At 43.9% G+C, this 10,062-nt stretch overlaps 3 protein-coding genes across 3 annotated transcripts in view; 1 reads left to right on the top strand and 2 right to left on the bottom strand.

Moving 5' to 3' along the window:
• Window positions 1-405: 405 nt before the first annotated feature.
• LOC119340316 (nicotinamide adenine dinucleotide transporter 1, chloroplastic-like) lies at window positions 406-4,895 on the top strand. Its single transcript, XM_037612221.1, has 9 exons — window positions 406-829; window positions 919-1,014; window positions 2,828-2,934; window positions 3,026-3,074; window positions 3,178-3,287; window positions 3,600-3,697; window positions 3,808-3,896; window positions 4,024-4,118; window positions 4,250-4,895. Exons 1-9 carry the CDS (start codon window positions 694-696, stop codon window positions 4,499-4,501), a joined length of 1,032 nt encoding a protein of 343 aa, XP_037468118.1. The 5' UTR covers window positions 406-693; the 3' UTR covers window positions 4,502-4,895.
• Window positions 4,896-6,375: 1,480 nt separating this feature from the next.
• Window positions 6,376-7,395, bottom strand: LOC119306638. The gene is made up of 3 exons (XM_037582814.1): window positions 7,258-7,395; window positions 7,087-7,142; window positions 6,376-6,993 (listed from the first exon to the last, which is right to left on the bottom strand). The coding sequence occupies exons 1-3, from the start codon at window positions 7,343-7,345 to the stop codon at window positions 6,544-6,546; spliced, it is 594 nt and encodes a 197-aa protein (XP_037438711.1). The 5' UTR covers window positions 7,346-7,395; the 3' UTR covers window positions 6,376-6,543.
• An 829-nt stretch (window positions 7,396-8,224) lies between these two features.
• The window catches only part of LOC119340308 (pentatricopeptide repeat-containing protein At1g80880, mitochondrial-like), a 3,269-nt gene continuing 1,431 nt past the window's right edge, over window positions 8,225-10,062 (bottom strand). Inside the window, exon 2 of the mRNA XM_037612211.1 lies at window positions 8,225-9,525. Coding sequence (XP_037468108.1) covers window positions 8,496-9,525 — 1,030 coding nt within the window. The 3' untranslated portion in view covers window positions 8,225-8,495. The remainder of the gene's footprint in view (window positions 9,526-10,062) is intronic.

The raw sequence follows: 10,062 nt of genomic DNA, 5'->3' as shown, positions 1-10,062 counted from the left end.
AAAATAAAAATATTAACAAGCGAACAAGTTTCATTTCACTAAAAAAAAACGGTTAAACGAACAAGTGCTACACGGGACGTACACGATTGTTCCCAAAAATGCGGGGCTAGTACCAATGACACTTGGGTCCCACCACACCATTTGAGTCCGCCTGGGCCCGCGGGCCAGCCACAGCTGCGGCACGTGCCCGCCGGCGTCGAGAATCCAGGGCAACGTGTTCATGCAAGGAAAGAACCAACCCCGTCCATTCGAGTAGTACATGACATGCGGGCCCAACCGAACAACCTAGGCCCTCACGTCAGTGTGGGAGGACCTCGCTTACGGGCCCCGCTCCACCCACCGGGGCCCGCCCGGCCCGGGGCATGTTCACCTCCGCCTCGCCTCGCCTGCAAGGAGGGAGGAGGATATCATACGAGAAGCGCAAGCGGACGAGCAGCGGAGGAAGGAATAGAGCAGCTTACGAATTCCCCGTCCCTCCCTGCGCCCATCCCCGCTCCCGCTCGCCCAGATCCCAAACTACAACCCTAGGCCCCACCACCGCCCCCGTTCGCCCCGCCCGCCCTACGCACGCCGGCGACCCCGCCGCCGATGTGATCAGGCCAGGCGCCGCCGTCGTTGACGCTCTAGCGCCGCGCTTCTGTTGCCTGAGGGGGAGGCCCCGCACCGCTGGCGCAGATCGGGGAGGCGCGCGACATGCCGGGGGACGTCGCGACCTCGCCGGCGACGGCGTCGGGGCCGCCGGTCGCCGCGTCCTCTTCGCACCACCACCACCATCCCGCCACCTCCGCCCGCAGCGCCCTCTCCAACGCCGTCGCGGGCGCTTCCGCCGGTAATTTGTGGCGACAGCTCTCTCCATTTCGCTCTACTGGTCTGTTCGGTTTGGGGAAGTAATTGCTGGATTTGGGGGCTTGTGCGCAGGTGTGATAGCAGCGACCTTCGTGTGCCCGCTCGATGTGATCAAGACGAGGTTCCAGGTGCACGGCTGGCCCAAGCTAGCCCCTGGCACAGCTGGAGGTGAGCATTTCTTCAGATGAACTATTGCAGTTTTTGCTTCAGTTTACAGCCATAGTGTTAGAACGCTACATGACCCTGCTTTCGGTACAAAGTTTTGATGCTGGGCTTGAATGTATCCACTGGTGAGAATTAGTGTCTGCATGGAGGGGATGTCGTGTAGTATTAGTTTGTGGTGTCTTTTCACAGTCCAAAAGTTAGGGAGTTGAGAGAGAATACTTTTCAGCAATAGAATACACATCTGATTGTAAATGTTATAATGGTTTGAATCGCTTGTTGGATCAGTTATGTCATCCTTGGCCTTCTTACAGGTTTGTGTCTTGCATAATCGTCACTTATTAAAATTACTTGAATCATATGGGAGGGATCACGTGGTGATCTGAGATTGCGTGACCTATGAAATCTTGCATGTTGAGTGGAAAGGGATATGCATAATGCATGTATTTGTTCTTGCATGTGAAAAGCATGGAGAACACGCATGAACAACCAGCTGTACATGTAGCCGCTATCTGCTGATAGGTTGCTTTAGTGCTGAATATGTTTGTGTTGGTATTCAGTGATTGCCAGGTAAAACAAATGCTTGGGAGATCAATCTAGGCTTAGCTGTCCTACCCCGACCACTTTTCCAATCTCCCACGATTTCGTTGCGCAATCCTTCAATGTCATCTAGTTTCTTTTTTCTCTCACGAGTCACGAATCTACTGCCAATCTGGTTGCGCTTTGCCCCTTAATAAGTCTTCTCATTAGAGATTAACGAAGATCTCACTAGCAAATAAGTTTAAATTCCAGTATTACTTTGATTTTGAACAATACTGAAGAACACAACAATTTCTTGTCCTGTAAGCAGTGGACTTCGAAGTCTTTCTGACAAAATGGAACGACATGTTCTAGATGCCATCTGCCAAAAATATAAGTTGTTTGCTAAAAGGGAAATAAGGAAAGAATGTAAATAATAGCAATTGAAGAGACCACGCTGCCATCTGCCCTCTTCAGTAGAATCAGTTGAAAATGTCTCCTCTGAGGGTTTGGATGAGCAGAAGGTTCCAAAGATGCAGCTAATTACAGGAGAATATCGTGAAAGAAGAATGGTGGAGGCTGCATTATTGGAAAACATCTGGACGCGTAAGAACATGAAAGATGGTCTGTGGGGTGGCTGAGTGGGTGTAACTGATCTCATCTACGTGTTTTTGTGTAATGTGTGCAGTTCCTTTGCACGGTTGCACCTAGTTACACTGTATGCTCCCATTCCACACCCAATATGTATTGGCTATTTTTCTTGGCAGCGCCTTCTAAAAATATGCATTGGCTATTTTAGATGGGAATAGGTTATCTATGAACCCTAGTTGTGCACAGAACACTAGAGCGTAATAATATTTCTAAGCCTGATGTTCCAGGGATTATTAGAGATGTGCTGAGCTTACAATTACATTTTAGAACTTATGCTCATGCATGTGGCGAATGGAAATAAAATAAAATGTTTTTCACTTCAAGTACGCTGCGGTGATGCTTTTGGGCATAGCTCTGCCCAATGATACTCCAGGAGAAAGCCATCAGCAAATCCCATGCATGTGGAGAAAGTGATGTGTGCATGGATGATGCCCATTCTTAATGCTCATTACTATTGACTTTGCATCTAGAAATCTGATTATTAGCACACATCATGTGCATACAAATGTGTGCTGGGCTTCCATTAGACCGTTATGTCCTGTTGTACCAACATATTGTTATTGCTTATGCTTAGAGCTGAGGTTTATTACATCACATCAGTTCTCTCTTCTATCTTTTTTGACAGGATTCTCTGTTATATATTGACTAGGTAGTGTCATCATTGGGAGCTTAGAACAGATTGCTAGACGGGAAGGCTTTCGGGGATTGTATCGTGGTCTTTCCCCGACTATTCTGGCGCTTTTGCCTAACTGGGCAGTGAGTATTTGCCCTTTTTTCTAACAACAATCACTGTTATGTTTTTCTTCCATGCTGTTGTAGAGCTAACCGTTCTTGTATGAATGGGCAGGTCTACTTTACTGTATACGAGCAGCTTAAAAGCATGCTTGCTTCCAGCGGTTAGTGCTTTAACCTTCCAATGGTATTGTTTTGTGATGTTGTAACCTTCCATAGGATCATGTCATATCAGTTCTCAAGTCATACCTTACATTAATATTGTAGAAGGAAGCCATCAACTCTCTCTAGGGGCAAATGTTATGGCTGCATCATGTGCTGGAGCTGCAACTACAATAGCAACAAATCCACTTTGGGTTGTCAAGACAAGATTTCAGGTATGATATGATTCATGCCTTGTCGTGAGCAGTATTAGAGATGATACAACATAACTGTAGTTAGAAATTTCTGTTCCTGAAATACTTCATTCGCCAATAAGTACGTGATTGTTTAAAATGTCTGGGCAATTTTGTACGTAATTAAGTACATCCAGCTTGCAAGGGAACCATCTTTAGCTAGCATGCTTTTGAATATGGTAAACTTTTCGGGTCTCTTGTATTCAGTGGTCATACCTAGCATTATTCCAAGAAATATGATCCAAGTAGATACCAGGATTCCTGTCAACAACAGCTTTCTGTTTTGTTTTGTAGACCCAAGGAGTAAGAGCGGGTGCGATGATCCCATACAAAGGCACGGTTGCTGCATTGACGAGAATAGCACATGAGGAAGGCATCCGTGGACTATACAGGTAAACTTTTGACGGAATGATGGAAACCTATTGTGAACAACTTTTAGCCATGCTGGTGACTCAAGATTTCTATGTTTTGATATGCTTGCTGATTTTTTTTATTCCAAAAGTGGACTCATCCCTGCCTTGGCTGGTATCACTCATGTTGCCATTCAGTTCCCTGTATACGAGAAGATAAAAGCTTACCTGGCTGAGCGAGGTATTACTCTCAGCAAAAAAATTTCCACAGAGAAATGTTCTGGATGATCATGGCTGCTAAATTTGTAGAGGCCATATTGGATGGCCTGCTTAGTAGTTCTGCATATGACGGCATCTTGTTTTCACAGATAACACTACCGTTGAAGCATTAAGCTTTGGCGACGTCGCTGTTGCTTCATCTCTGGCAAAACTAGCTGCGTCAACCTTAACATATCCTCATGAGGTATTAAGTCAATCCTCTGCAATTATGATCTACTCTACTCTACTCTTGTTACTTGTTAAATGAATATACTCTCAATATTCTTAGTTTGGCTATATATCTCAGACTATTTTCACTCCTGATAATAATTACAGGTTGTTCGATCAAGGTTGCAAGAGCAGGGAGCACACTCCGAGGCGAGATACAGAGGGGTAATAGACTGTGTTAGAAAGGTTTATCATGCAGAGGGTGTAGCTGGGTTCTACCGTGGATGCGCCACAAATCTGTTGCGGACAACTCCTGCTGCAGTTATAACATTCACCAGCTTCGAGATGATTCACAGGTTCCTTCTCAATATAGGCCCTCCTGAACCTGAACAACATCATCCCCATCCGCTGAAGCATTGACTGTACCATTCCTGTGTCCTATCCCTGCTGTCATCTGACAAGTTGAAATCCAGTAACTATCAAACGACGCCATTTACCTTGAGGGGCTCTCACAACAGAGATTTTGGTATCGCAACAAGTAGCTGTCATTCAAAGCTCAAACCATAGTGTAGGACAGGAATTAGTACTTGTGTATGAATTAGTCTTGATAGCACGCAGTGTGGAGGTATACGGGGTGTGGGGGAACAGTGATATTGGTCGGTGTGTTGTCTGATGATGATGAAAAGAAAAGAATTTTATTGTTGGTACACGAATAATTGCCCTAACCTTTTCTTTTTACTTCGGGAGATCTATGATCTTGTACATTATCTTGGAGCACTTTACTGGATTTGGTGCTTACTTATGGTTCTTGAAATTTCGAGCTTGACCAGGACAAAAGGTTTAAACTGGTTGACATATCTGGTGCATATGTGGAGTTAGTGTAAATTCCCCTTTTCACTAACTTAGAAGTATCCAAATGACTAAACAGAAATTGGTGGGTATGTTTTATGTCTTGCTCCCTCTGTCCCATAATATAAGATCGTTTTGCAAGCTAAAATAGTTTGCAAAACTGATCTTATATTATGAGATGGAGGGAGCACAATACTTGCTGAAATAGTATATTGTTTGGGCACTATCTCAGCAAGTGATAGTCCCTTTTTGCGCTCTGAAAATACAATTGAAATTTTTGCGGAGATTTTAGATCATCTTGCCCGCTTCTGTTAATTGTTTTGAAAATCCTTATAAACACTGAAGCTAAGTGGAAATGGTACATCTTCATATAAGCTGCTTACCATTTAAGTGCACCATACCTGAGTTTTGCGGTTCTGTTTGGGCGTTTTCTGTTCTGGTGGTGGAATAAAAAGGTGTTTGGTGCATCTTTATCTGAATTTTGCTGTTCTACAAAATGGGGGGATGGGAAACAAGGTATTAAGAATTTGGTAGCACTATCTCTATGATCTAAAATGGTTTCTATGGGAAATACTTTGTATCATCTTTTTCTTGTGAAATTTCTATAGGGCCGTAGCTGTGCTCATGTGTAGAGGTCCAATTGGTTGTAAGCAATATTTAGCCTCTTTTTTTAGTGAGAAAGCAATATTAGCCCTGTTTGAGTTGGTCCACGCATATGGTTGATGTTTCTGCGCTCCAGTAGGAAAATGGATCTTTGTTTTTTAAAAGCAATTGGATGGACCTAACGGTGTTTGGATTGTATGATTTGCTTTAAAGGTACATGTAGAATGCGAAAACTATCTTCATATTTAGAGGATTTTCTCTTCCTTTTGCTTCTCAGTAACAAGCATGTACATGTTGAATATTAATTCTACTGCCTCTGTAACCTTTTATAAGATGCTTTTAGAGTCCACAGATTGACAATGTCAAAACACGTCTTATATTAAGTTATATAGAGGGAGTGCTTTTTAGTGAAGCATCCAAAGTCTAAACACACTCTGCTGCAAATTCTCACGGCACGTCTGTTCAGCATTCGTTTCTTTCTTTTTTTTTTCTTTTTTTGCGAGGGTCTGTTCAGCATTCCACATGTAGCTCTAGCATTTTCGTTCTACACGTGATGGCATTCCAATTCTGTTTTCTCCTACTCTTGAGTGAATTGAGCTATATCCTGTGAAATTCTCTTGTCAGGAAAGGGCTTGGTGCAAATGAACATTTTTGGAGGATTTTTGTTTGCTAGGTACTCCCTCCGTCCGAAAATACTTATCATCAAAATGGATAAAAGGAGATGTATTTAGACCTAATAATCTAGATACATCTCTTTTCATCCATTTTGATGACAAGTATTTTGGGACGGAGTAAATCTCAGTCATGAAGATATCCTTGTTTTTAAGATCAAAGTAAGTACTCTTGTTTTAGTTCTTCCTTGCCCTGTGACTGTGAGAGGATACCATGCGCCGGTGCATCGTGCAAAAATAAGAAGGAAAATTTACAATATGCGGAGTATATCATGAGATCACTCAACCTGAAACCAAAATCATTACAAATACTACTAGTACACGTAAGATCACTATCGCTCATACGGCAAGAAGCAGCGCCGACGCGGAGACAAGGAAGAAGGCGAGGATGAGCGTCTGCACCACGCCGCCGCCAGTGGCGCCGGAGCAGTAGTTGCCAAACGCGCCGCCCGGGTACTCGTACCGCCGGTCGCCGCCCTCCTCGCCGTACCCTAGCGCGCCGTGGTAGCCGTACCCGTACTCGTCGCCGCACTCCCTGCGCTCACGTATGTCGAAGGTTCCTCTATCCGGCGTGTAGCTGCAGCCGCTGCCGAGCGCCCGCTTCACGGCCAGCAGCGAGGCGCCGTTGGAGAACCTGAAGCCGTCGTGGGCGACCTCCTCCACGCAGCGCAGCGCCATCTCCGTCTCAGCGAGGCAGGCCCCGCCGCAGTACTCGTCCACGCTCTCCCGCCCCACGTGGAACGCCCCCTCCACGCCCAGCCGAAGCTCCTCCGCGCACTCGTTGTACACCTTCCAAGTTTTTTTCGGTCCACAGACGACATTATCAACACCATGCCACACATCGAATTGAACTAACTATATATTGCATCCATCATGGCTTACATTGTGGTCGTCGAAGCAGTGGCACGCCCTCTCGAAGATCTCCAGGGCAACTTTGCCTGCAACCATGGAGAAAAAGGAGCTCCAAATCAAGCGGGACTTGAGAGTTGAGACTGATTTTTCAAAATTTGACGGTGAAAATAGAAACAAGAAATAAAATGGATATATACTCACTGGAGAAGCAGCCTGGGAGCAGGGCGCAAATGGCAACGGCCAGGGCCAAGCAGCCAATGGTTCGAGAGGGGTGAGGAGACATTGCCATTGCCCACGGAAGGTGCGCTGAGCAGAGCAGATATGTTTTACGCCGGTGCCGTCGTCTCTGATCGTTTACATCCGGGGTGTGTGTTGATTGACTATATATACGGGGTTAATTTCCTGCCTTGCCCTTCCATTACTCCATCCAAAGGACGGTCAATTGTTCACTCTTTGCTACGTTTGCCCACAAGAAATGCTCACGGTCTAACTTTCTGCAATGTTTATGTTTTTGGCGAAGATTTGAAAAGAATTTCTTTTTTTAACGAATATTTCGACTCCTCTAGATGCACTTTCTCAAGGTGCACACCACCAACAGTTTCTATTATATTAGTAGTAAAACATTTCACCGGCACTAAAGTTTCATCTCAGCTTTAGATATGCGCAGGGGGAAAAACAAGAGGTGCATGCGGGAACAAGTTTGCGTTTGCTACTCTAACCTGACCTCCTGTCTTTGCAGGCCTCCCAACTTTTGCCAATTCTGCCCGCCGGGCAAACCAAATCTTTGTCCAAGTGCTGTCTTGCACGATAACATTTTGTCACTTGTTACGCGAGCTGGAACTGTGTAGCTTTTGCCGATTCTGAAGCCAACCACTGCAAATATCCAAGAGCCTACTTGCTCATCTCGTAAAACGTACTATGCTTTTCATGTGACCAACTTAATCTTCGCAAAATAACAAAAATGTATTAAATCACTAAATGGCTCTGCCTATTTTTACCGATTTGTTTAGTTGATCGCTGTAATCAAGGACCCTCTAACAGGATTTCTTACATGGGAATAAAATCCCAGTTCCTCTGCTTACTGCAATACCTGTAATTCTGGGAAGCCATAGATATGAAATGATCACACATTATATAACATGTTTAAAACGCAGAACACTAAGAACCATGACCCATGGCAATCATAGGAGCTTTTGATGCTACATCATGTACATTTTTCGAAACTCGGCCCCTGAGGAAAATCCCTCGAGAGCGAATCATTTCAGAAGAAGCAACTCGGGCGAGAACTTTAGCGGTTTCATGTTCGTTAGTTAGGAGGATTCAGGAGCAACTTGTTAACTGAACACACATACCTCACAATCACATTTGTTTGCATTTACCATTTTGTCGTACAAAAGAAGCACTAGAAGCGTGCTTAACTGTTAACAGTGACACATGTATTATGGAATTCTTGTCCGTCTTGTAGAATGTTTGATACGCTGTGGGATAAGATTGTATTTGCCTGCTCCTCTCCAGTGGTCTCTGTTGGCCAACAGAAAAGTTTTGAATTCCTTATCAAGTATTGGGTCCGAAGCAAAACCATTTCCCTTCATCTCATCATAATACTCTAAAGCTCGTGGTATACATCCATGTTTAATCAAACCTTGGACCACTGCCATGTAGTGTGCATAACCAGGCCTAATGTCGTATCTTCGCATTTCAGTCCACACCCTCAGAGCATTCCCAGACTCATTCAATTGGATAAACTTATCAATGAGCATGAGAAATGTGTCACTGTTAGGGCCACAGCCATCTTCTTTCATTTTCTTCAGTAGCTGCAGTGTTTCGTCAATGCCTTCCTGTTTCAAAAATGCATGGTACGTCAAAATGGTTGGAACAATGCCCTTCATTGTCATGTCTTCCAGTACCTCCCGTGCTTCCTCAAGCTTGCAACTTTCACAAAGTGGAACTATGATACTGTTGTATGTCTCAACATCCAGTTGGAGACCTTCATCCACAATTTTACTGAGAACATTTCTTGCATCCTTCATGCAATTCTCTCTTGTCAGAACATAAATAAGTTGGTTATAGACACCAATACCAGGAGTCCAACCCCTCTTCTTCATCTCATCGTAAACCCTCAGAGTATCAAAAAGGTTCCCTACCTTTGAGAAACAACAGACCATGAGAGCATAAGACGTACCATCAGGAGTAATGCAGCAATTTGACATTTCTCGCCAAACCCTCTTTACTTCAGCCACATCGGTGAAGATATTACACCAACCATCAAGTATTATATTGAAACCTTCGGCCGTGAGTGGGAAAAATTTCCTTCTTGCAAGAAGCAACTCTTCAGCATCTTCTATGTTTTTACTTCTGCAAAGAGCACGAAGAAGGGAATAGAATACAGATTGGTCCACTTCCACTTTAAACCTCTCCATCACATCAAAGGTCTTGACTGCTTTCTTCACTTCATTGGCAGCTGCATACCTGAAATTTCATAAAGAAATCCTTACAATGAAAGAAGCATGGGACACAAATAGTAGCAGTAACTAGTGTACTACAATGGCAACGGCTGCTTTTCACTTTGGTCTTCACATTACAAAAGCAAAATACAGTTATGATGTCAAAAGTGATCGGATAATGTAAGAGGAGCCCCATAGCAGTGCTAGTAAATAGATTCAGATGTAGGGAATTATATGTTCCATCCAACACATCAATTACACTAAAAGTGAGAATATAGGATTTATGACAGCAACAACACCAAACTCAATAATCCAGATGCTAAGTTTAGCACTCCTGAAACTTCAAACATCAACACAACAAGTAACTTAACCAAAGTAAATTGAACCAAGCACTCACACAATACATGTCAATCATCACTCACTATACTATCATCATCACATGGCTAAAAGATTGGAATATTCCTATGAAGACGAGCCATAAAGCTTCTTATGTCAACAACAGTTTTACAAGCAGGCAATCACTTTTTTAGCTCTCAAAATAACTTAAGCACCTATAGCTCAA

The sequence above is a fragment of the Triticum dicoccoides genome, chromosome 1B (genome assembly GCF_002162155.2).
Source record: "Triticum dicoccoides isolate Atlit2015 ecotype Zavitan chromosome 1B, WEW_v2.0, whole genome shotgun sequence".
Lineage (NCBI taxonomy): Eukaryota > Viridiplantae > Streptophyta > Magnoliopsida > Poales > Poaceae > Triticum > Triticum dicoccoides.
The sequence above is the reverse complement of the archived record's forward strand: the minus strand, read 5'-3'. Positions and strand labels throughout refer to the sequence as shown.

Coding starts and splice junctions, on each gene's coding strand:
- LOC119306638 (XM_037582814.1), bottom strand. CDS start 7,345: ATGGCAATGTCTCCTCACCCCTCTCGAACCATTGGCTGCTTGGCCCTG. Junction 7,143..7,257: donor GCTCCCAGGCTGCTTCTCCA/GTGAGTATATAT, acceptor CCATGGTTGCAG/GCAAAGTTGCCCTGGAGATC. Junction 6,994..7,086: donor ACTGCTTCGACGACCACAAT/GTAAGCCATGAT, acceptor AAAACTTGGAAG/GTGTACAACGAGTGCGCGGA.
- LOC119340316 (XM_037612221.1), top strand. CDS start 694: ATGCCGGGGGACGTCGCGACCTCGCCGGCGACGGCGTCGGGGCCGCCG. Junction 830..918: donor CGTCGCGGGCGCTTCCGCCG/GTAATTTGTGGC, acceptor GCTTGTGCGCAG/GTGTGATAGCAGCGACCTTC. Junction 4,119..4,249: donor CCTTAACATATCCTCATGAG/GTATTAAGTCAA, acceptor TAATAATTACAG/GTTGTTCGATCAAGGTTGCA.